This window comes from Nelumbo nucifera, chromosome 5, assembly GCF_055504915.1.
Source record: "Nelumbo nucifera cultivar China Antique chromosome 5, China Antique-T2T, whole genome shotgun sequence".
NCBI classification, from domain to species: domain Eukaryota; kingdom Viridiplantae; phylum Streptophyta; class Magnoliopsida; order Proteales; family Nelumbonaceae; genus Nelumbo; species Nelumbo nucifera.
Window position 1 is genome coordinate 5,023,748 of NC_142653.1, and position 25,440 is coordinate 5,049,187.

General features: G+C 40.6%; 1 protein-coding gene across 5 annotated transcripts in view; it reads right to left on the reverse strand.

The window, feature by feature from the left end:
• TOR (target of rapamycin) overlaps positions 1-25,440 on the reverse strand; it is a 134,816-nt gene that overhangs the window by 2,128 nt on the left and 107,248 nt on the right. For all 5 annotated transcript variants that reach the window (XM_088888344.1, XM_019196265.2, XM_010247311.3 and 2 more), the window contains exons 44-57: positions 19,069-19,182; positions 18,786-18,989; positions 18,060-18,140; positions 4,649-4,723; positions 4,503-4,569; positions 4,246-4,406; positions 3,859-4,032; positions 3,644-3,772; positions 3,283-3,366; positions 3,137-3,198; positions 2,979-3,051; positions 2,732-2,866; positions 1,485-1,658; positions 1,115-1,386 (exon numbers count right to left, since the gene is read on the reverse strand). In XM_088888344.1, the coding sequence (XP_088744470.1) occupies positions 1,115-1,386; positions 1,485-1,658; positions 2,732-2,866; positions 2,979-3,051; positions 3,137-3,198; positions 3,283-3,366; positions 3,644-3,772; positions 3,859-4,032; positions 4,246-4,406; positions 4,503-4,569; positions 4,649-4,723; positions 18,060-18,140; positions 18,786-18,989; positions 19,069-19,182 (1,805 nt within the window). The remainder of the gene's footprint in view (positions 1-1,114; positions 1,387-1,484; positions 1,659-2,731; positions 2,867-2,978; positions 3,052-3,136; positions 3,199-3,282; positions 3,367-3,643; positions 3,773-3,858; positions 4,033-4,245; positions 4,407-4,502; positions 4,570-4,648; positions 4,724-18,059; positions 18,141-18,785; positions 18,990-19,068; positions 19,183-25,440) is intronic.

The window sequence follows — 25,440 nt, forward strand, 5'->3', positions numbered from 1 at the left end:
TAACTTTCTTTTTTTCTTGTTAGTTGTTTGTTATTAGGAACTGCCAGGGGCATTCTTGTAACTTCAGTTCTTATTACATTAAGTGAATATAAATAAGAAGCTGGGAACGACCAGCCCAGAGTTTTTGAGTCTCAATCGGCTCTCTCTTCTCTTCTCCTCTACGTTCTCTTCTCCTCTTTCTTCTCTCCTCTCTCTCTCGTCTCTCTCAGGAAGGAACACAAATTCCTCCCATTGGAACTTCTACCCACATGCTCCTCTTTGTATTAAACTTCTACCCAGCTACTTCTGAAATGGATTTTTAGACATCCAATTATCTTTTTCTATTGATTGTTTTTATTAATGAGGAAAGATCCAACCATATTTCATTAATCATTAAATCCATTTGAATTTCCGACAACATGATTCTAGCAAGCTAAGTTTCAATAAAAAACTCAAGAATATAAAAAAAAATATTCTCTTTTGTTGATAAAATATTGAGTAATGCAAAACGGAGTTTGTATCAGATTTTAGATGTAGTAGGCATAACTTTAAAAACAAGGAAAATTAGTGCAATGAGTTCACTAAACTACCCTTAGTTGGCATAAGGAATGAATATCATACCTAAAAAGGTTTTGATGGCTGTAAGTTTTATGATTTACAATTTTACATACTTTTCCCTGTTTTGAAGTTCTTAAGTTTTCTTTTCCCACTTCTTTCTCTTATTTCTCTCTCCTAAAATCATTGATATTGCAACTTTTGTGAATCAGACTTTTGCAAAACATGCTGCCTAACAATTACTTCATTAAGTTTGAATAAGTTCTACAGATGTTGCTAATGCAGGAGCCAATGGTCATATATGGAATTTTCTATTTTTTTTTTTATGTATTTTGGGTAACAAGGTCATTTAGTCTTTAGACATTGCATGTGGGGCCCAGGTTTCATAGATTGCAATGCCTCAAAATAAAGGCATTTTCTACATAGCACAACTAAATGGCGAAGACTCCGGTCTTCTAAAAACTCCTTTAATAAGAAATTTAAAAAGAAAAATCAGTTATTTTAATGTAACAGAAGCTTTCAATTGAAACTCAACACCAAAGTCGATAATTGAAGAATGAAAAGGTGGTCTGGCACATACCCAACATAGTTTTGGCACAAATTCTCATGTGATGTAGCTTGGATAATCAACTTCTGAACTTGCAGTTTAACAGATAAACCATGATCAACTTCACGAGCATCTCCAGAAATCAAAGTACTATGGTCTAGTGTGTGTTGCATGTAGCTAGTGGTGCCAGGCATAGAAGAACCAGTAGAAAAGTCACGTCCCGTAAGTTTATTACTCATCCGAGCCATAACAACCACCGCACGCTCATTTAGAACCTCATTAGCATCACCAAGTTGGTTGACAGCCTAAAGGCGGCGAATTGAAATGAAAGAATGAAATGATAGAACCAACACAAAAAAGTTCAGAATATTCATGATACAATGGAACAACCAAAAACAATCACCTGAAGAAGTTCCCTCTCACGAGCACCCCGCAAAGGTTGTTGAAGCTCTCTATTTGGTGCTGCTTCTTCACTATTCACAACTGGCTGGACATGCGTGCTTGCAAAACTTGACATTTGTGGCACTTCATTAAAATTGAAAAGTCGCCAATTTATAAGAGGATCGTGTACAAAGGCCTGAAAATAGGTTGCATTAAGAACTATTAACATGACATAAAATCAAAGATGATATAAAGATTTAATCCATGAAAAGTGACCAATTAGCAGACCAATAAATTTCCTACAATTGACATCTAGTTCCAGAAAAGCATACAAAATGTTTACTAAGATGGCCAAGAGGCTGTTTGATAACAGCTGAAGTGGTTGGACTGAATGACTTATTACTTTTGTTTTTTAGTGAATGAATTTTTAAAGAGGTTGTTAGCTTCTTGATGGCTGAAATTGGGTTGGTTACTATGCCCTCAAAATAATTTTTACTTAATTATTTCATCCACTAAAGGCAAAGCAATGAGTCATTCAGTTCAACAACTTCAGCTGCTATAAAAAAAACCCCTAATACAAAATAATTAAAAACTAAGGTAACTCATAGATACATGTCAAGTTCTGAGAGTTCAAGTTCATTTCAAAATTTTGATAATGAATCCACAAGAAATGAAGCTTTTGTAATTGTGCAAAAACAGAGCAGGAAAAAAGAAAAAGAATTGCCTCTTAGATAAACATACTGGAGAAATCTTTCTTTTCACTGTTTGTTTGTTTACACTGCCTCAAATGCTGGTTGATCTTCCCCTTACCCTTTAAGAACCTTTGACCTGAACTGGGTCATTCAACACTGGTCTATTCAACATAATTTATTTCACATGGCTAAATCCTAATAGTCTATCTCTCTTCTTATTTTGTTGCCAACAGGGTTACACTGATTCCCTTGAGATTCATCTGACACTTTTCAGATCCGATCTCTCAGTTTTGCTCATCTATCCCAGGTTCTATGCAATGCCCTGATTACCCAACATTCTTTAAGTACATACATCTCTTACATTACACCAAACAGCTCTACCTCTACATTATAAAGGAGCATTTTGTGTAATTATCTGTTTTCGAAACTTTATGAAATATTAGTATCATATCTTCAATTAGTGACCTGTGAATATGTTGATATGGTGAAATTTCTTAGGAAAGCCATGAGAATGATAGCTGATCAAATTATATTTCTAAAGGTAGTAATAGATAATAATTAGTTTGCATGACCATACCTCCATCATAGCCATGACACTATCCTTGTTTGTTCGGAGAACCTGCATCACATTTTCGCAAGTTGAACGGAAGTTTCCCTCAATGCCACTAACCTCCATAGCTTTCACAAGCATTCTAGTTAAGCGGAAGGGAACCTGTATCACAGTTTTAGGATTAGGAAACTAACATATTTGATTAGCCTTAGCCAAGGAACCATAATGTCCATGAAGCTTATGATAAAACCATATCTACTATTTGGAAGAATACCTTCTCAGGAAACTTCTCCCGATTCATAGAAGCTTCAAAGCAATCTCCAAAATCGATATGCAATATTTTCCCACTGAAAAACATGATAATTGATGGTTGAAAAAGATAAATATATGTAACTTGTTTCTATACAATTAAAAAAGGTAAATAAATTGTACCTGTAACGATGCAACATAAGATTACTTGGATGTCGATCACCCAATCCAAGTAAGTAACCAACCTGTAACACATGCAACTTTTTCATAAGCTTTTGTACTGACAATGCAATGGAAAAATGACTAAGAATATACATATGAGTGCATACCATACTCATGACAGCCAAGCTTCTTGTATAATTTGTCCTACGATCCAGCCATACCTCAGAAGTACGGCTTTTTAACCACAAAACCTACCAATGCTAATTACTGGTTAAAAAAGCCATAATAAATTTGCACAAAGGAGAAGAGTATTAAGAACCTTCAGTCTGAGATCATAGAAATTGTTCCCCACATGGTAATGATCAACTAGTTCAAAAGGAGATGACAAGTTCTGATGAAAGACAAGAACATAGAGAACCCATGGTCTGCAGTTCTGAAAACCTTTATCCCACATGACTACAAAATGTTTTTTTTTTTTTTTTTTTTTTTTTTTCTGGAAATAAATGAACATAAGAACAAAGAACATACCCTTGACAAGTCATTTCCTTCAGTATTTTGCAAAGCATGCTCAAAAACTTCCACTTTAGCTATAAGTGGCAAGTGGTCATAGTCAGGTGCAAAAGCTAGCATAAGTTTATGCTCTTGGTTTAAGGTGATCTGGAACTCACATGGAATGTGAAACAATAAGATAGAATTCTATAGTTACAATATGTAGGAAAGAAATACAAATTTAGTAAGCTAACCTTTCTAGCATCTCTGTATTCCCGTATGAGATGGTGAAGTGTGTCACAATTTGGAACCCATCCTATCAATCCACTGTTTGGAGATAATGGAATAACAGCATATCGTTGAATAGAAAGATCCTTTTCAGCAGTTTTTCTTGAATTCTCTAGCAGAGTATTGACCAGGCCAAAAAGCTAAAGGAAACAAAAAAGGCATTTATGTTAGCCATGACCAAAATTCTTCCCAGCAGCAAGGATGCTTAAAAAGAATAATGCAAAATTGTCATAGCAACTCGTATATTTAGTATAGTATTTGATGCCAAGTGCCTAATCATCAGCACACGGACTTCATTGTGCATGGTGTAAGGAAATTGATGAATTGCATTATCTGTTAGAAAGGAAGCAGACCTGCATGACACGTTCATCTTGGCGCAAATCTTCATGTCCCTTTAGCAAGAAAGCATAGTCTTCCCCATCACTTCCATGAATTGTCAACTTTCGGGGTCGTTGCTTAGATGTTATGACAACAAGCTGTGGTGCAAATGAAGCAATTGTCACCACAGGTGATCCTGAAAATAACAAAAGATGGATCCGAAATTAAGTGTCATCTGACCCAAGGACTAAGTATGCACATATATATGTATGTGAAAAAGTTGCCCAAATACCAGCACGGTATGTCCCAGGTACAGCCAACTCCAAATTGCGGCAACTCAACAACTCTGGGGAAACGGACTGTTACAAAATGACGAGGAAATTAGGAAAATGACCTTAAAGAGAACATTTTCATCTCAAAGACAAAAGATATTCCCACCTGCAAGTCCAACGTAGTAAGACTAGGAAGCTGCTTGTCTATGCGTCTGAATACATGATAATAAAGATCCCAAGCCTAGCAATGAAATAATGCAATCATTAATATCAAGTATCCAGAATACAGAATTCCTCGGGAATTGATATTGTTAAATGTCAAGCCAGGACCAAAAAAATTTATGTACATACCACAGAGTTAGCAGTTCAGTATTTAGAAGAGAAAGTAATATGAATCAGAAGCCTCTAGTAAGTAATGAAAAAACATAATTAGAAAAGAAGTAAATGTTAAGACACAAATGACTGAAACAGGGAGACAAGTGTACAAGAAAAGGCCACATCAACCTTTAAACAATACAACCGAAAACCAACCACTCGAACAGAATAAATAACAGAACTATACAAGTGGATAGGCTGGTGTAACTGATTTGTGTAACTGATTGTATCACAGTTATAAATAAGGAAAGAAAGATCAGATTGATTCTGGGAATTCTCTCTCTCTCTCTCTCTCTCTCTCTCTTCAGGAGGTAGGCTCCCTCGAAGATCCCTGCGTTAGGCAGTTACCTAACAAGTTGGTATCAGAGCTAAGATGCCGAGCACAAGGTCACCCTCGATGGAGAACAGGGTCGACAACATGGAAGGGGAGATGCAGCGAATGTCGGCAGACATTAAAGAAACGAAGGAGAACTTTGCGTTGCTCGGACGACTGGAGCAGATACCGCTGGGTTTGAATCGAGAAGGGCAAGAAATTACAGTGATACCAGTCATCGGAGCGGATCAGGAACCAACAGAACAGCAAGAATCGAGTTTCCCATCTTTGCAGGGGGTGATCCAACATCTTGGCTTCTTCGAACAGAAAGGTATTTTGATTACCATGACACGCCTGGACCTGATCGCGTTCCCCTGGCTTCTGCACACCTGGAAGGAGAAGCGATCGTCTGGTACCAGTGGTACCAGCGACGACACCCAAGAGCCACATGGGCGGACTTCACAGATGCCTTAACAATAAGATTTGGAGCATCGACCTTTGAAAATTATGATGAAAGCCTTGCCAAATTACGACAGACCGACTCTGTCCAACATTACCAGATGGCATTCGAAAGATTGGCTGTGCACGTGCAAGGGTGGCCGGAAAACGCATTGGTCAGCAGTTTTGTCGGCGGACTAAAGGAAGAACTGCAACTGGAGGTTAAAGCCATGCAACCTACCACCGTTCTTGATGCAGCAGCCTTAGCTCGACTCCATGAGGATAAACTGAATCGAGCAAGAAGAATTAATCAACCTTTGGGAGCCACAGTTAGACCAGGTATACTGAATTTGGAACCTGGTATCTTGGGCAAACCGGATTCCAGACCAGGAGTTGGACTCATGGGCAAGGAAGCCAACTCCAGTTCAGGCCCACTCGCCCTAGCTAAGAGGTTAACCTGGGCCGAGATGCAAGCCCGTTGAGAAAAGGGCATTTGTTATGCTTGTGGTGACAAATTTGGACCGGGCCATCATTCCAAGATCCAGCAGGTATTCTTCCTTCAGCCCGAAACTGATAACACAGAGGAACCACCTGACATCAGCGAGCTAGTGGATAACCAAGAATGGGGGCAGTTGACAAAAGAATATCCAGAAGTATCCTTGCAAGCTTTAACCGGTCTTGCATCCTCTCAAACTACGAGAGTAATGGGACTGATACAAGGGCGCCATGTGTCGGTTCTCATAGACAGTGGCAGCACCCTCAATTTCGTTACTCAAACATTGATCAGACAATTAACGATTCCGGTCCAACCGTCCACAACATTCTGGGTGCACGTAGTTAATGGGAGCAACCTGGTGCATGACAGTATATGCACAGGGTTAAAACTGAAAATACAAGGACACGAGTTCGAGGTAGACCTACATCCCCTAGAAATCAGTGGAGCGGATGTAGTTTTCAAAGTCCAATGGTTAAGGCAACTAGGGCCGGTGATATGTGACTGGGCCCGCCTCACAATGGACTTTCAAGTGGAAAAATCACAGGTGCATATTCAAGGGCAGATGTCCAGGGATCCAGGGCCCATTAGCCTCACCACTCTAAGAAAACAAGCGGCAGATCCAGCCCACATCATTCTAATGCAGATAGACTCCCATTGGAACGGTCCAATTCTAGCCAAAGGAAATAATTCCAGCAGATCTAAGGAATTCTGCATACAACTACAACAGCTACTTCAGTAGTTTTCGTTGATCTTCGAAAAGCCTAAAGAACTTTTATTGGAACGTGCCCATGATCATTGCATTCCCTTGCTGCCTGGAGTTGCACCCACAAATGTAAGGCCCTATTGTTACCCTTATTTTCAGAAACCAGAGATTGAGAGACAAGTGAAAGGTATGCTTGATAGAAAAATTATACAACCCAGCCATCGCCCATTCTCCTCACCGGTATTACTTGTCAAAAGGAAGGATGTGACATGGTGGTTTTGTATAGACTATAGAGCCCTGAACAACATTACTGTGAAAGATTGATTTCTCATACCGGTGATTGATGAACTACTAGATGAACTCGGCCAGGCCACAATATTCTCCAAACTAGATCTGAGATCAGGATATCATCAAATTCGGGTCCATGGTGGCGACATCCACAAGACCACCTTTTGTACACATGATGGGCATTATGAGTTCTTGGTCATGCTGTTTGGATTGACCAATGTGCCAGCTACTTTCCAAGCATTCATGAATGATGTATTTTGACCCCATTTGCGCAAATTTATACTAGTTTTTTTGATGATATAATAGTATATAGTGCTACATGGGACGAACACCTAGTGCATTTACAAATTACCTTGGAATTACTAAGGACTCATAACTCTTTGCAAAGGAGTCAAAGTGCGCATTCGGACAGACTCAAGTACACTACCTTGGGCACGTAGTTGAAAACGACACTGTAGCGGCAGACCCATAAAAATCGCAAGCATGATAAATTGGCCCCAACCTCAAAATGTCAAGGAGTTACGGGCCTTCTTGGGCCTAACAGGGTACTACTGTCGATTCATCAGAGGGTATGGACTGATTGCAGCACCTTTGACAAGTTTACTTAGGAAGAATGGTTTTTTCTGGACTATGGAGGCCCAACAGGCCTTTGAGACACTAAAAACAACTGTTTCGTCTCCACTGACGCTCGCACTTTGAGATTTCACAAAGGACTTCATCATTGAATGTGATGCATCAAACCAGGGAGTGGGTGCGGTTCTCATGCAAGAGGGGAGGCCACTAGCTTTTTTCAACAAAGCATTGACATCACAAAGATGGGCCAGGTCAGTATACGAACGAGAACTGATAGCAGTTGTTCTTGCAGTTCAGCGATGGTGACCCTACCTTCTAGGGAGGAGGTTCATCATACGAACGGACCATCACAGCTTGAAATTTCTGTTGGAACAGTCAGTGTTATCCCCGGAACAGCAGCGGTGGGTAGCCAAATTACTTTGCTATGATTATGTCATTGAATACAAGGTGGGGCACACTAACAAAGTGGCAGATGCACTGTCACGCCAACCACAACTATTCCCACTACTACTCACGTCCCCAATATGTTCTTTCATGGATCAGTTACGGGAAGAAGCTGAAAGAAATCCAAAATTGAGCAAGCTGCGTTCACAGGTCCAGGAGGACCCTACCAGCCACCCAGGGTACACAGTGGAGAATAACTTGCTGTTTTATAAACACCGACTGGTGATACCACAGGATTCAGCCCATATTCATCAACTTCTTGAACTGTTCCACTCATCACCAGCAGGAGGCCACTCAGGAATTCTACGCACTAACAAGAGACTAGCCACCCAATTCCATTGGAAAGGCAAGAGGAAATCGGTCCAACAATTCATAACCGAATGTGTCATTTGCCAAAAAAATAAGGCGGATACCCAGAGCCCAGCAGGCCTGCTACAACCACTCCCAATTCCTACACAAGTGTGGGCTGATATATCCATGGACTTCATAACGGGGCTGCCCCTTTCCTATGGCAAGTCCGTCATTCTCGTAGTTGTTGATAGATTCACCAAATACTGCCACTTTCTCCCTCTCCCCCACCCCTTCACAGCTTCAATTGTGGCTGAGATTTTTACTAAGAAGGTGGCATGGCTGCATGGTACCCCTAACTCCATTGTCTCAGACCGCGACCGAATTTTCATGAGTCATTTCTGGGCAGAACTTTTCCGGTTACAAGGAGTGAAGCTCTTCAAATCTACTAGCTACCATCCTCAAACAGACGGACAAACTGAGGTGGTTAACCGGAGTCTGGAAACCTATTTAAGGTGCTATGCTGGTGATAGGCCACGACAATGGCTCAAGTGGCTCCATTGGGCTGAATGGTGGTACAATACCACTTATCATAGTGCAGCAGGAATGACTCCATTCCGGGCTCTATAAGGATAGGACCCACCTACCCTACTTCCATATGAGAAAGGTTCTACGGAAGTAGCAGCAGTAGAAGACCAACTCCTCCAATGGGATGTAATGTTACAAGAGCTCAAATCCCACCTCCGTCGAGCCCAATAATGGTTGATAGACTCATACAACAAGAAGCATAGGCCAGTTCAGTACCAAATTGGAGATCAAGTCTTCCTTAAACTACAACCATACAAGCAAATTTCAGTAGCAGGCTGCGGGTGGAACAAATTGAGTCCTAGATACTTCGTCCCATTTCAGATTGTTGACCGCATTGGGTCCGTGGTATACAAACTTGACCTTCCAGCGATGTCAAAATTGCACCCTGTATTTCATGTATCCCTATTGACAACAATCCTTCCATCATTTTTGGAAGACGGCCAAGTTCAAACTGAACCTACCCATATAACAGATTTCAGATGGGTGCGCAAAGGTCATCACATTGAACGAGAAGCATTGGTGGTGTGGTCAGGTCTCCCACTTGAAGATACAACTTGGGAACCTTACTTGGACTTACAGAATAGATTCCCACATCTTGACCTTGAGGGCAAGGTCTCTTTCAAGGGAGGAAGAACTGTTAATGATAAATGGCTGAAACAGGGAGACAAGTGTACAAGAAAAGGCCATGTCAGCCTTTAAACAATACAACTGAAAGCCAACCACTCAAACAGAATACATAACAGAACTATACAAGTGGATAGGCTGGTGTAACTGATTGTATCACAGTTATAAATAAGGAAAGAAAGATCGGAAGGGAACAAGATTGATTATGGGAATTCTCTCTCTCTCTCTCTCTCTCGCTTCAGGAGGTAGGCTCCCTCGAAGAGCCCTGCGTTAGGCAGTTACCTAACAGTAAATCTTAATGAACCATCAATTAAATGTTAAAGAACACTTTGTCAAGTTCAGATGGTTAATCAAGAAACCTTGCAATTTCCCCTTATTTAAGGTCATGTTTTAAAACACAGAGACATGATGTGAGGCGTTCTACTACCTTGGTGTTATTTCTTTTCTTTTCTTTCTTTCTGTGTGAGGCATGCATGAAGCTTATGCCTCATGCAAAAGGTGTTAGAAGTTTATGCCTCAGGGCATTTTGAGTAGGGAGTCCAACTTGGGTGGCTATGGTTGGGGTTTTGTCAAGATTTCAATCATAGTTTTCAAGGCGCCAAGTGAGGCTAGGTGACCATGGGGCGCGGTGTTATTTCTTTTCTTTTCTTTCTTTCTGTGTGAGGCATGCATGAAGCTTATGCCTCATGCAAAAGGTGTTAGAAGTTTATGCCTCAGGGCATTTTGAATAGGGAGTCCAACTTAGGTGGCTATGGTTGGGGTTTTGTCAAGATTTCAATCATAGTTTTCAAGGCGCCAAGGTGAGGCTAGGCGACCATGGGGTGCCCAGGCGGGCGCCTAGCTCTCGCCTAGGCGATGGAATTTAAAAATAAGAAGCCGATGGATTTCTACCCCTTTTGTACTAGTTTTTTTGGTTTTATGTATTCTGCACTTACTTTTGTGCTTGTGTTTCATGCAGTGTTGCTTGATGAGAACAATTACTAAAATAAAAGAAGAAAATGAAGAAGGGGCGGAGCCCCTGTTCTAGACCCAGAAAAAGAAGGTGAAAAAATATTAAAACAAAAGAAAAAAATACGAAGAAGAATAGAAGGGGCTCTGCCCCTGTTTCAGACACCAATGATGAGAACAAAAAAAGGGCTGAAAAATGCAAGAAGCTAAGAACAAAAGAAGGGGGCGGAGCCCCTGTTCTAGACCCAGAAAAGCTGGTGAAAAAATACTCAAATAAAAGAAGACTATGAAGAATTTCAGACACCAATAATGAGGGAAAAGGAACTGAAAACACGCATGAAATTTCAGAACAAAAGAAGGGGGCGAAGCCCCTGTTTTAGTCCAATAATATGATTCAAACCAGGAAAGAAGAATGGTTTTAGTCCAACAAGGAAGAGGAGAACAATAGGGCGTATCCACTGTTTTAAACCAGTGGAAAAAGAGAACAAAACAAAGGAGGAAACTGATTGACTCACCTTGACTTAGAGAATTCTGTCGGAACGATGGAGGGCTGTTCTCTCTTCTTCCTCATTCGATTCTTTTGTAAAGTGAATGAAAACCCTTGAGATTATTTTGTTTATACTTTCCTCATAACAAAAAACTGATAACATGCAACATATCCTATTATAAAAACTAACACCAACCAATAAAATATTATATATTATATATTTATTTTTATTTAATAAAATAGTAGTTGATCAAGACTACAATCAGTCTTGAGTTCGAAAGCAAAAGAAAGATTTCAAAAGAAAAGAAGAAAGGGAGAAAAGAAGAAGCACACGAAGGGCTTTTAGAAAAGAGAGAGAGGGTCAATCATAATGATCTGCCGACCCACTCTTAATATTTATATATGTTGACTAATTGTAAAAGGACTGAATTGCCCTTATTGCTTACATGGCAAATAAACTAATAAAAAAACTGTAACAACAAACTGAAATAACTACCAACTAACACTGACACAACTAACAAAAAACATATGCTATGCTGCCATACGAACACAGTGGGGACCACAGCAGTGGGGTCCACATCAGTGTTCTCTACACTCCCCCTCAAGTTGGGATTAGATATTTGTCATTCCCAACTTGCATAGATCTGCCTCTAATTTCTTCCTTGGAACAGCCTTGGTGAGAAGATTTGCGAGTTGCATGATAGAGGTGATATACGGGAGACACTTCTTGAGACGAAACCCTTTCTCTGACAAAATGTTGATCGATTTCGATATGCTTAGTTCTGTCATGCTGTACCGGATAATGAGCTATATTAATAGCAGCCTGATTATCACAATACAACATTAATGGCTTCTCATAAGCAATACCCAACTCCTCAAATAATGACTTCAACCACACCATTAGCCATAGATCTATATTCAGCTTCAGCACTAGAACGAGAAACAACACTTTGTTTCTTACTCCTCCAGGAGACAAGGTTACCTCCTACAAATGCACAATATCCAGAGGTAGACCTTCTGTCATCAACACTCCCAGTCCAATCAACATCTGTATAGACCTCTATCTTCATGTGATCATTATTCTTGAATAATATACCTCTACCTGAACATCTCTTCAAGTATGCTAATATTCTCTCAACTGCAAGGAGGTGAGTAGTTCTAGGAGAGTGCATATATTGACTGACAACGCTAACTGCATAACTGATGTCCGGTCGTGTGAGACAAAGATAGAGGAGTTTTCTAACCAACCGTTGGAACATAGCTTTGTCTTCAAGAGGCTCTCCACCCTCTGCACTGATCTTGTGATTCTGTTCAATAGGTGTATCTGCAGGCTTAACACCCAACTTTCCAGTTTCTGCTAATAGATCTAGAACATACTTCCTTTGAGAAATAAAAATCCCATGTTTAGATCTACCAACCTCAATACCCAAGAAGTATTGTAGCTCTCCCAGACCTTTCACCTCAAACTCTTGATGAAAGAGTTGTTCAAGAGACTCAATCTCATTGTTATCATTCCCTGTCACTACAATATCATCCACATATACAACAATCAAAGTCAAGGAAGAGTCCACTCTTTTAATGGACAATGTATGGTCTGACTGGGCCTGTACATAGCCAAATTTTTCAAGGGCTTGTCTGAATCTATCAAACCAAGCTCTAGGGGACTACTTTAGTCCATACAAGGCTTTATTCAACCGGCAAACCTTCTTACCTGTCTCTGCATTATAAAATCCAGGAGGTAATTGCATGTAGACTTCTTCCTGTAAGTCTCTATTGAGGAAGGCATTTTTAACATCCATCTAGAACAAGGGCCAAGAATAACTGGCTGCAAGGGATAGCAGAACTCGAATAGTGGTCATCTTTACTACTGGAGCAAAAGTCTCCAAGTAGTCTATACCATAAGTCTGAGTAAATCCCTTTGCAACTAATCGTGCCTTATACCTTTCAATGAAACCATCAACATTATGTTTCACAGTAAATACCCATCTACATCCAACCGGTTTCTTTCCTTTAGGCTGGTCAACTAGCTCCCAAGTATTATTCCTCAGAAGGGCATCCATTTCAACCTTCATTGCATCTTTCCACTCAGGATCTGACAAGGCTTCCTACACTGTTCTGGGAATAGGAATATCAGCAATGGATGTGAGAAAGGACCTATAAGAGGGGGACAGGCGATCATAAGACAATGAGTTGTGAATGTGGTGCAACGCCGTTTGCCTTTACGGACTGCAATGGGGAGGTCAAGGTCATCCAAAGAAGGTAAAGTAGCAACAGTGGAAGGTATTTCAGGGGGACCTGGATTTGATAAAGGGACTGTGGTACCTGGATCTGGATCGTAGAAGGAATTGGGGCTGGCCTGGACTGCTGATGACCGAAATCAACCTGCCTCCACCGCCTGTGATAGACTCTCAAATCCTGACACCTCTGACAACCCTCCCCATTACATCCCTCATCACTCAATGGAATAGGTAAAGGAACTTCTGATGAGTTAACCCCACTCAATGGAACAAGTAAAGGAACTTCTGATGAGTTAACCCCACTCTCACTACTCTCCCCCTGAGGAGAAACCCTAGGGTAATAGGGTACCTCTTCAAAGAAAGTAACATCCATCGAGAAAAATCTCCTCCTAGAAGTAGGTTCATAGCAGCAATAACCCTTTTGAGTTTGTGCATAACCGAGAAAAATGCATTTGGAGGCCTTAGGATCAAATTTGGAACGATGAGGTCCAAGAATCTGAACAAAGCAAGTGCAACCAAAGGTTTTAAGGGGAACAGTAAATAATTCTTTATCGGGGTATAGAAGGGTAAAGGGAGGCTTCATGTCAAGAACCCGTGAAGGAACTCGATTAATGAGATACACTGCTGTAAGAATAGCATCGCCCCAGAAACATATAGGCACATTGGAGTTAAACATAATGCTTCTAGCCACCTCCAATATGTGCCTATTCTTCCTCTCACCAACCCCATTCTGCTGTGGTGTATGAGGACAAGTACTTTGGTGGATAATCCCATGATCAAGTAGATAAGAGGCCAGTCAGTGGCTTGGTAAAGTATTCTTTCGCATTATCGGATCTGAAGATTTTGATTTTGACCCCAAACGGGGTTAAAATCATCTGATGAAAGATCTAGGTCAGAGCAGGAACCTCATCTCGAGAGCGCATAAGGTAAACCCAAGAAAAACGGGTATAGTCATCAACAAACAACAAGAAATATCTGTACCCCCCATAGAAGGGATGTGATACGGGCCCCAAACATCGGTGTGCATAACATAAAAAAAATTACTACTTTTATTACTCAAGGAATAAGATATTCTACAATGCTTTGCAAGCTCACAACTCTCACATCTCAAATTTGACATCTGAACAGACTCAAACAAATTTGGAAGCAAACTCTTCAAAGACTGAAAGGATAAATGACCTAACCGATTATGCCAAAGCATAACCAGACTAACAGACTGAGAAACAAAAGACTTCCTATCTTCATGATCTTTCCAATGAGAACTCTCTCCAAGCAGATAGATCCCATTTGTCTCCCTTGTCTCCATGTCCTGAAAAATACATCGGTCAGGAAAAAAAGTTACTGAACAATTCTGATGTTTTGTAATACTACTGACTGAAAGCAAGTTAGTATCAAGCTTAGGAACATGCAGAACTGAAGATAAGGAAATGGTATTAGACAATTTGATGTCTCCCTTGCCAGAAATGGGAACAAGGGAACCATCAGCAATGGACACTTTATTTCTACCAGAAGATAAGTGATAGGTAGTGAACAGTGATGGCAAGCTAGTCATATGGTTAGATGCACCTGAGTCTATTACCCAACAATGTTCAGTGTTACCTGGAGTTGAAGCATGGTAAGCTAAGGCCCAAGTACCTGAATGAGCAAAGTCTGATGTGGAAGGAGCTGATGATGACTGAGATGATTGAGCTGAATTCCCAACTTCCTTTTCCAACTGAGTTAGGGGAGCCCGAACAACAACTAAGGTGTCTAGGGACATGCCTTTTGTGCCCGATGAGGATGCAGAATCGGTATTGATAGCCATATGGGCATTACCCCTTTTGTTCCTCAGTTTTGCTGGGACTAGATGAGGGTGCAGCTTCCAACATGTGTCTTTAGTATGCTTAGGTTTCTTGCAATGTTCACACACTAGATCCCGCTTATCTTCCTTCTTTATATCCCTTTCTGTATCACCCCCAGACTTAGGTTTAACTATTGCCAAGGCTAGTGGGAAGGGCTGATGTTGCATCATAACCTTTCTCCTAGTCTCTTCACTATGCACCAAGGAGTAGGCTTGAGATAAGGTCACACTGTCCCTTGTTAGTATTTGCTGTCTCACAATATCATAGTTAGGATTCAGACCAGCTATGAATTCAAAAACCCTATTAGTTTCAACTTGCTTTCTATGAGTTTGCGCATCCTTCTGACTTTCCCACTCAAGTGTTTCTAGGTGGTCAATTTCATGCCACAGATTTCAAAGTAGAGAAGAAAACAGAGACTGGTTTCTCTCCTTGCTTAAGGTTATTAACCTCACACTTCAATTCATAGGCCCTAGCAACATTAAGGGGTTGGGAGTAAGTCTCTTTCATGACATCTCAGATTTCCTTGGCTGTTTTTGCCCACAAATAGTTCCGGCTGATATGTGGCTGCATAGAGTTGCACATCCATGTCATAACCAAATAGTTCTCCTGAACCCATTTGGTATACATTTGGTCCTCCTTAGATGGTTCTTTCACATCTCCCAACAGGTAGCTAAGTTTTCCTCTACCCCCAATGGCCATCATGGCCGATTGGGCCCATTCTAAGTAGTTGGATCCATCAAACTTCACAATTGTAATCTGAAAGGCATTCTCAGACATGGTACCAGAATTGCTAGTCCCAAAAACACCTTCCCCTGATTCTTGAACTCCATTCTTGCTCAAGAATTAGCAATAAAAAACTTTTGAAGCTACTGTAATAGAAAAACAGCACCTAAACAACTAATAACAGCCGGCCTAGGTCTTCCAAAAACAAGGAAAAACAGAATTCTGTATGAAACCAGTTCAAATCTGATCTGAAACCAACGACAATTCTGAATTTTAGGGTTTTTCCTCAAAACCCTAGAAAGAAAAAAGGTTTTCCAGCCCTCAAAACCAGTTCAAATCTCTGGCCGCCACCTTCTGTCTGATGTAGAACCCTAATCTTGGGGATCCAAAGCCTTTTCTAATTCTTCCTGACTACTGGAACTCTCCCATCCTTCTACAATCTTCTTAGTAGTAGCCGCACACTACCAGTAGCCTCCAAGAATCAGCTGATCCTCCTTCTTTGTTGAAAAACTTCTAAACCTAGGAAATTCTCATGTAGTCAATCTAATTAGACTAACATAAGACCTCCTCTGCAACCAGTTTTAGGTTTTGAACAGAAATTCTGATCGCCACCTTCAGTCTTGATAAAGAAACCGATCTTGGACTCTTTATCTTCCTCTGATTCTTCCTGATTATCAAGAACACAATCCACTCTTTGGATAGCTGCTACAGTCTCTGATAACCTCCAAGAATCAGCCGAAAAAGGGATCCTCTTAATCTTCCAGCCCTAGGCAACTCTCATGTTGTTGGCTGGATCAGACTCACATGAGAAACCCTAATCCTTGCTCAGATACCAAGTAGTCGATCAAGACTACAATCAGTCTTGAATTCGAAAGCGAAAGAAATATTTCAGAAGAAAAGAAGAGAGGGAGAAACGAAGAAGCACACGAAGGGTTTTTAGAAAAGAGAGAGAGGGTCAATCATAATGATCTGCCGACCCACTCTTAATATTTATATATGTTGACTAATTGTAAAAGGGCTGAATTGCCCTATTGCTTACATGGCAAATAAACTAATAAAAAAGCTGAAATAACAGGCTGTAACAACAAACTGAAATAACTACCAACTAACACTGACACAACTAACAAAAAACATATGCTATGCTGTCATACGAACACAGTGGGGACCACAGCAGTGGGGTCCACATCAGTGTTTCTACAAAAATATTGTATACTATATATGTGTTTCAGTCCCCACAGCATGTGCCTAATACATTTTTTCTTGGCGTTTGGGCGAGGCGCTCCTTGAAAAGCGCCTAGTCGCCTAGGCGTCGCCTTGACAACTATGATTTCTATGTGCCCGGTCTGAAGCCTGAGCCTGAAGCAGTGTAAAATGCTAACTCGGGCCAACCCGAGTTGCACCTGTAATTTCGAGGGCACCTCACTTGGGGGCACTTCTCTAGCCATGCTTTTTAAAACATTTATGTGAGGTTTGGTTAAATTTCAACAATTTTGACTCCTTGGTTAAAGCTAGCTGCATAAGCAATAATTAAATTCTAAGCAACTGAGTAAATCCCTACATGATATTGTAAAACATTAAAGCAATTAACAAAGATATGAAGCATTGGGATTGATGTACTCAACCAGCAGCATATCTAGGCATTTGGTTACACATAAAATAAAACCGAAAATCATGCTATGCATCCAAGGAAATCTTGGAGTAGCTCTAGTGGTTACAAAATCCAGGAGAGATTATATGGTGATGTACAATGACAACTAACTGACAGCATTTGTGGGACAGCCAAGTGGTGCAGGTAAGAACACTCCATGTAAAGCAAAGGGAAGATCAACAAGGATGTCAATCAAGGTAGTAAGAAAAGGAATAAAGGCATATGTGAAGATAATATGAACATCAATGTTGAGTGTTGACTTTGGTCAAACTTACAACTGAATTTGCAAAACAAGTCAGATGGTGGACCAATAAAGCTGAGGAAACTTTTGGGTGCTTGTTAAAAGTTAAAGTCATCCATGAAACATGCATGGGCCAGAGGGTGGGGGTGGAGAAAGGAATCACTATGAAGATTGCATAACCTCTTTCATAAAGTAGAGCTGGTTTCATCTTGAAACAAAGAAAACACAATGAACCCCACACTCATCTATTCACAATTTTTTTTTTTTTTGCAAAATTAGCTTATAAAAGAAACAAAAGTTATTCCCATGAAGATCTTGATACCTGAGTAAGTTCAGCATCTTTTCCAGTTTTCTTATATTTCATGCAACACTCATAAGCCTCAAGTAATTCACGCCCGTAAGCCTGCATTCATAAAAAGTTTCGTAAGGGCCAAACTTTAATTAGAAATATTATACACTAAATATACTATTACTTATAAAAAATGATAAAAAAGCATGCATTCTTTGGTCAATAATAAAAAAGCATGTATTTCATTGAATATTTGAAGATTCCATAAGCAAAAGAGTAGTTGGGTTTATTTTAAATACATAGATTATGACTATTATCTTCTCTCATTTAGAGGGAAACGTTCACCAAAGATTGTACACTGATATAAAGGTTGTAAGGTGCTAGCATGCAACAAGGAAGGAGCGTTACACCTTTGAAATGCAATAAGACAAGTTGGGACCCAATAACACCTTATGCATTGTCTGCCAGAAAATTCTAACTCACCCAAAAATGGTTTTCTTTAAATACTTGAAATAATCCATAAGAAAAATGGGCAATTAAAATTCACAAGTTATGATTATGGGTCTCCTTTTATCTAAAAATCTCCTGAAGGAAAACATAAATCGACGAGTTGGCGCCTACAACATGGGATACAAGAATAGTTCTGGCAGTATACACATCTTACTTCACTAGAAAAAACACAATGTTAGCACAAGGCAAACTTTTATAAAGTAACCAAGACAAGAGTGGCTATTATATTATCAGGAAAAGGTGAACTACCTGAATGAAGGCTGTTTCTTTCATGGTGGTCCCCCCCTTGGTAACCCCATCCTCAACAATTTCATGCAATGGCTCCAACACCTTTAGCATTGCCTCAATGTTATGCTCACCAAAATACAAACGGCTAGCTTCTTCTAGTGCCTCATGCCATGTTTCATGCCACAGTATTGCAACCCGGATCAATTCCTTTGAGACAAGTTGTGCCTGCAAAAAATAAAATTGCAGTCTGACAAATTTTCTCTAATATTTACAAAAAAGAACACATTATTTATTTGATACTCACCTGATCCACAAGTGTTCCACTGTGCTGCCGAACTTTGTCAACCACTTCTTGAGCTGCAGCTCTGCGCAAATTGCTTATTGACTTGCATGCCACAAGAAGAGGATACATAAGAGCCTATGAACAAAGACAGACACAAACATAAGAAGGGGAACTGAAGGCAATCAAGACAGCCAATAACTTTTGATATTTTTTTGGTGGGGGGTGGGGGAGGGTATATTAGTAGACTTGTGGATTTTTGTTTCTCTATGTTTTGGAATTCCATTTACTTCGGTCAATATGTGTCATAATAGTGCCCTTTTTGGGTTTATTTAGTTAATTTTTGGTATCAAAGGCTCTAATAGAGATTGGGAGCAGAGTAGGAAGTTTTAAGAGAATATTAGCCACTTTTATAAAGAGTTGGGAATAGTAATTCGTGAATAGTGTTTTCTCTGACAAACAAGGGGGTTTTCTTCATTCTTGCGTATGGCTAACATATTGCCCTTCTTCATTCCCTCTCTTTACATTCATTGTTGAATATCTTTATCTTGATACCCGACTCTACCCACAGACAAGAAGAGGACTTTGTGTTCCCCAGTTGCAAGAAGAAAAACAGAGATTGAAGAGAAAAGAAGAAAAGAGAACAAGAAAGGATGGGCTAAGACAACGGAAAAAAAAGTAAGAATAGGGAGAGCTTGCCCTTTGGAGCCTTCAAATCAAACATGACAGTCATTCCCAGATAATACAAGGAAGAAATCTTAAGCAGATTGGCAAGGGAAACAACCTTTTCTTCTTTATTCTTAAAAGCAACAACTGATGATTAACTTTATTTTATTTTATTTTTTGATCAGCAAAGAAGAATTAATTTTATTAATCAGTGAAAAGCCAGAGCCAAATTACAATACAGCCAACATTCCAACAAAGCCAAAAAACTACAGTCGTGCCCAAAACAGCTGCTGCCTATGGACCCCCTGCTTAGCTAACAAATCAGCCATTCCATTTGCAGTCCTTCTGATCCAAGTGAATGAAGCATTGAGTTCCCTTGCCAGACTTTCTATCTCTCTCAGTATGTCTATATATCAAGGGACCATTACACCTTCTAGTAGTCCAAGAGATAACCAGTTTTGGATCCCCTTCTACCTCCAAATTTTGAAAGTTTGCTTGCTTAGTGAGTTTTAGACCTTGTAACAGCGCTAGCAGCTCAGCCTTATTGAATCTCCTACCCATAGAAGACCCGAGTACATTGCCAATACTTTCTGTGAACAATCTCTAAATACACCCCCTATTGCCTGCCAGTCCCAGGTTTCCTAAAGAGCTCCCATCGAAGTTCAGCTTTGTTTTATTTATTTATTTATTTTTGAAAGGTAAAGTAATAAATTTATTGAATCAGAAAGAACTCAGTGCAATAGAAGAGCAAGCCACAAGTAGCTGCTCAGAATACAGGACATGTTACAGATCCCAAATGGAAATAGACCTAACTAATTCAGGAACATTCAACTCTTTAAAATCAGGTGTAACTGACACCCAAGAAATCAGCTTGCTGACCGCCTGCTGCATTATCTCCTCCGTGCTCTTAGCTTTGTTGCTGAAGATTCTTCTATTCCTTTCAGACCAAACTACCCACATCACTGCTGCAGGAATAGTTCTCCAAACTAAACTTCCTTTTTTCTTCAAACCTTGGAGATTCCAGCAAAGCAGCAGGTCTTTCACTGAATTTGGCATGACCCAATTAAGACCAGCCTCACCTATGAAATGGTACCAGACTTTCGAAGAGATAGGACAATGTAAACACAGATGATCTGTGGACTTAGACAACAAGCCACACAACCCACACATCAGAGAAGGGAGCTGAATGCCCCTTCTGTCCAGGTTGAGTCTTGAGAGACATTTGTTCAGCACCAAAGTCCAAACAAGGAATATAGACTTCGACGGAGCACAAGACTTCCATACTTGCTGGTAGGGGAACTCAGTAACCCCCATACTACTAAGCTTCAAAGTAAGGGATTTGACTGAGAAACAGCCATCCTTACTCCAGGACCAGCTCCATTCATCTTCACCTGCAATGTCTATCGTCTGCTCCTGTAAAATCTGCAGAAGCTGCATCACACCTTCTATTTCCCAATCAAATAATTCTCTTCTGAACTGAGGGTTCCAGATCATTGAGTTGTTAGAAATCACATAAGACTGCCACTGATATTTCTTGATTAACTATACATTGGAACAGAAGGGGAAACACCTTAGCTAAAGGTCTGTCCATGCGCCAGGGATCTTTCCAGAATTTCAGCCTATTTCCACTTCCCACCTTAAACCTCACTCCCTCGTACATCACAGGAAGAGATTTTAGAATCCCTTTCCAAATCGAACAACCCCATGTTGTGTATGGATCCTGAGACTTATAGTTACCCCAATCCACACCAAATTTTGTTGCAATTAGGGACCTCCACCAAATTTCCAACACCATTTACTCAATAAAGCCAAATTAACCACCTTTAAACTTCTAAGACCTAATCCACCCTCTGCCTTAGGAAGACAAACATGATCCCAATTCACAAGGTACATCTTCTTCCCTTCTTCCCACCCTCTCCAGAGAAAATCTCTCTGCATTTTCTCAAGTTTCTTTGCAATTTTAGATGGCATAGGAAACATGGACATGAAATAGGTAGGGAGGTTGGCAAGGGTACTCTTGATAAGGATCACTCTCCCTCCTATAGACAGATATTTTGCCTTCCAGGAGGCCAATTTTTTCTCCTCTCTCAATTACTGGATCCCATAAGCCAGAAGAATAACATTTGGCACCAAGTGGGAGGCCAAGGTATTTACCCGCAGATAATCCACTTGGCAGGCCATCAACCTAGCAAAAGAATCAAGATTAGGAACGGGACCCACTGGGATTATCTTACTTTTATGAAGATTAACTTTTAGGCCTGATACAACTACGAATCAGCAAAGAATACCAAGTAGAACATCCACATGGTCAGAAGAAGTATCAAGGAAACAGAGAGTATCGTCAGCAAACTGCAATAGATTGACTTTTTCCGCTTCTGGTGCAATTGCAAAACCATCCCACAAGCCATTAGCTGCTGCCTTTAAGGAGAATTGGGTCAGGATTTCTGATATACAGATAAAGAGCAGAGGAGAGAGTGGGTCACCCTGTCTAAGACGCCTCAAACTATCAAAAAACCCCACTGACTGGCCAATGATCAGCACAGAGAATTTGGGAGAAGAAACACATACTTTTATCCAATTTCTCCATTTCTGCCAAAATTCATTTTCTGAAGTACCTGTTCCAGATACCTCCAGTTTACATGGTCATATGCTTTTTCTATATCCAGCTTTACAACCAGTCCCGGGGAACCCTCCCTTAATCTTGAGTCAATAAGCTCATTTGCAATCAAGACAGAATCGAGCATTTGTTTCTCCGGAACAAAGGCAAACTGATTTTTAGAAATAACACTACTTAGCACTAGTTTCATTCTCACTGCTAACACCTTTCTGAGAATCTTGTAGAAGCTGTTTAAAAGGCTGATGGGCCTAAAGTCCCTGATATTTGTGGCCCCTTCCACTTTAGGGATCAAGGAGATGAAGGTAGCATTAAAACTTCTGTGTAAAGATGCATTTCTGTGAAAGTCATGGAACACCTTTAACAGATCAGACTTAATGAAATGCCAACATTTAATATAAAACTAGTTAGGCAAACCATCCGGCCCAGGAGATTTGTCCCCTTCTAGACTCCAGATTGCTGATTTGATTTCTTCTTCTGAAAAAGGTCTCTCAAGGAACATCTTCTGATCTGAACTCAGCTTCTTGAAGGGTAATTCTAGTGGAAAAGGTCTCTTATCCCATTTTTCTTTATATAGATTTTTGTAGAAAGAGGTAGCTACTGATTTGATTTCAGCCACTGATTCCCCTACTTTATCCTCCCATTCCAGCTTTCTGATTGAAGACACTCTCATACGAGCATTTTCCATTTTATGAAAGAAATGAGAGTTTCTATCACCTAGACTTAGCCAGGTTACCTTAGCTCTCTGTCTCCATTTAATCTCTTCTTTCACAGTCACCTTATCAAATTTAGTTTTGGACTGAATTCTCCTCATCCTCAACTCTTCCGATATTGGACCTCCTTCTTCTTCCTTATCTATTTCTGAAATTGTTTTCAAGTAATTATTTTTCTCAGCTTCAAAATCTGAACCTTTTTCTGCCTTCCAATTCTTGACCCTTTCCTTAACTGCTCCCAACTTCTTCGCAAGGATAAAAGAGCTAGTCCCCTCCACCCGGAGATCATTCCACACTGATTTCAACAGAGATAAAAAACCATCTTCTTCAAACCAGGAGTTGTCAAATTTGAAAGGAGTCTTTACCTTTTCCCTATTCCCACAAACAAGCTGAATTGGAGTATGATCTGAAACTGGTCTAGGGAGGGCCAGCTGTTTAAAATCTGGGTAGATTTCCTCCCAATTTGAGGAAAGAAGAAATCTGTCCAGCCTTAACGGAAGATTCAGCAGCTCAAAATTATTAATAAATTCAGCAAACAAGCTCATCTCCCTTGATTCAGCAAACAAGCTCATCTCCCTTGATCTTCTATTTCCTGAATTCCTTTCCTCTGAAGATAGGGTGGCATTGAAATCACCACCTATTACCCACGGGCACAATAAAGAACCTCTCATGTCAGCCAATTCTGCCCAGAAATTTGTGTGCAACCCAGCAACTGAAGGTCCATAGACATTAACTATCTGAAATTGCTTTCCATCCACAGATTCCAGAATCACTGAAATTGAAAATTGCCCAACTTTGAAGGAAACCAGCTTACAGATCAGAGGATTCCAGAGAGTCAATAAGCCCCCCGCAGTACCCCTAGCTGCTTTTGCCCTCCATCTAACTTGGCCCTCCCCCCAAACACTCCTCACTACTTCTGCCTCCGCCACTTCAAATTTAGTTTCTTGCAGTAACACTATTTGTGACTTTGATCTTTTAATTGCATCACTCACCAGCAATCTTCTTCTTCCCGACCCTAGACCCCTTACATTCCAAGACAGAATTTTTAAATCCATAAAAAACAGGTGCAAATACAGAAATCCACTGCTCCTCCCTGCAACTACTTATGGCTCCTCGAAGATACTCCACTATTCCCCGCCTTATCATTTAGCCCCAAAGTCAATCTCAGTAATTCTCTGTTTCTTTTTGACTGCACCCCCCTCTTTTCCTAGCCGCCAGTTTACCTCTTCCAGCCATAATCCATTGCTCCACTTCTTCTAGATATTTTACTGTCTCCGATTGCATACCTTCCAAAGAGATCCCTAGAAATTTGCCCAATCCCAAGAGCTTTGGTGTAACCCAGGAGTAAGATGATGACAGAGCTTCCTCCGGCTTTCCTATTTTATTTGGTTGCTGAAAAGTTGGTAACCCTCCCACCCTTGAACTTTCAATAGAAGCAATAGTTTCCCTTTCAATCGCATCTGGACACAAAGGGATAAGTCTCTTATCTCCGTCTTCTGAGTTCACCACAACCGCAACCAGCGTCACTTCCATTATCTCTTCATTCAGCCTCGATAGTGCAAGGTCTTGACTCTTAGTCTGAATCATCGAAGACCCTTGGAGGGTTGGCAGCAGTTCCCCTTAAGGAAGAAAAGCATTGACATCATCCCCCACACTTCTACTCTCCATCTCAGTTTGGCGGTCAGCAGGGTCTTCTGAGAAAGACTGGAAGCCCCAATCAAGCACAGGACCAAGGTTGAACCGGATAGAATCTGACCGAGCAGGTAAAGGACTAGGGGGATCAGGGCTGATCTCCCGAAGTGTTCTTCACTCTCATTTGGGTCGGATGGGTATTCAGGTGGACCACCTGGGTTCTCTTTTCACCTACCTGCATCCCAACCTCTGCATCCGTCTGATCTTTCTCCCCTAAAGTTATCCCTGAATCCTCACTTACCACCTGTCGGCCCGAAGATTCCCCCTGTAATTTTGTCAGACATATTTTGATTAGCTCTTTCAGCTTCTTTACATCTATCCCTCCTTTTCCCCCATAGTTTAAGATTTGAAAGTTTTCCTCGGCCTTCGTTCCCTCTTCTACATCCTGGCTGTCCAAATGCAAAGTGATTGGATGGCCCTCCTCACCACTGTTGATTGGATGGTCCTCATTACCGCCAATCTCAAGGTTAGGAACAGCTCCCACCAAAACCCGTGGAGTTCGCTGGAATTGATAGGACTAGTCTTTGCTACCCACTTGACTGGTACAGTTCTCTCCTTCCAGCACCAGCGTCCTTGAGATTTCTGACCCAGGATCATCCCTATGGTAGGATTTGTCTTTTCCCGGATAATCTTTTCTCCATCTTCTAGCTGAAGGCAATCCGGCCAGATTCTTACTGTGTATAGAACTTCACCCGCCGCAATTTCCACCTT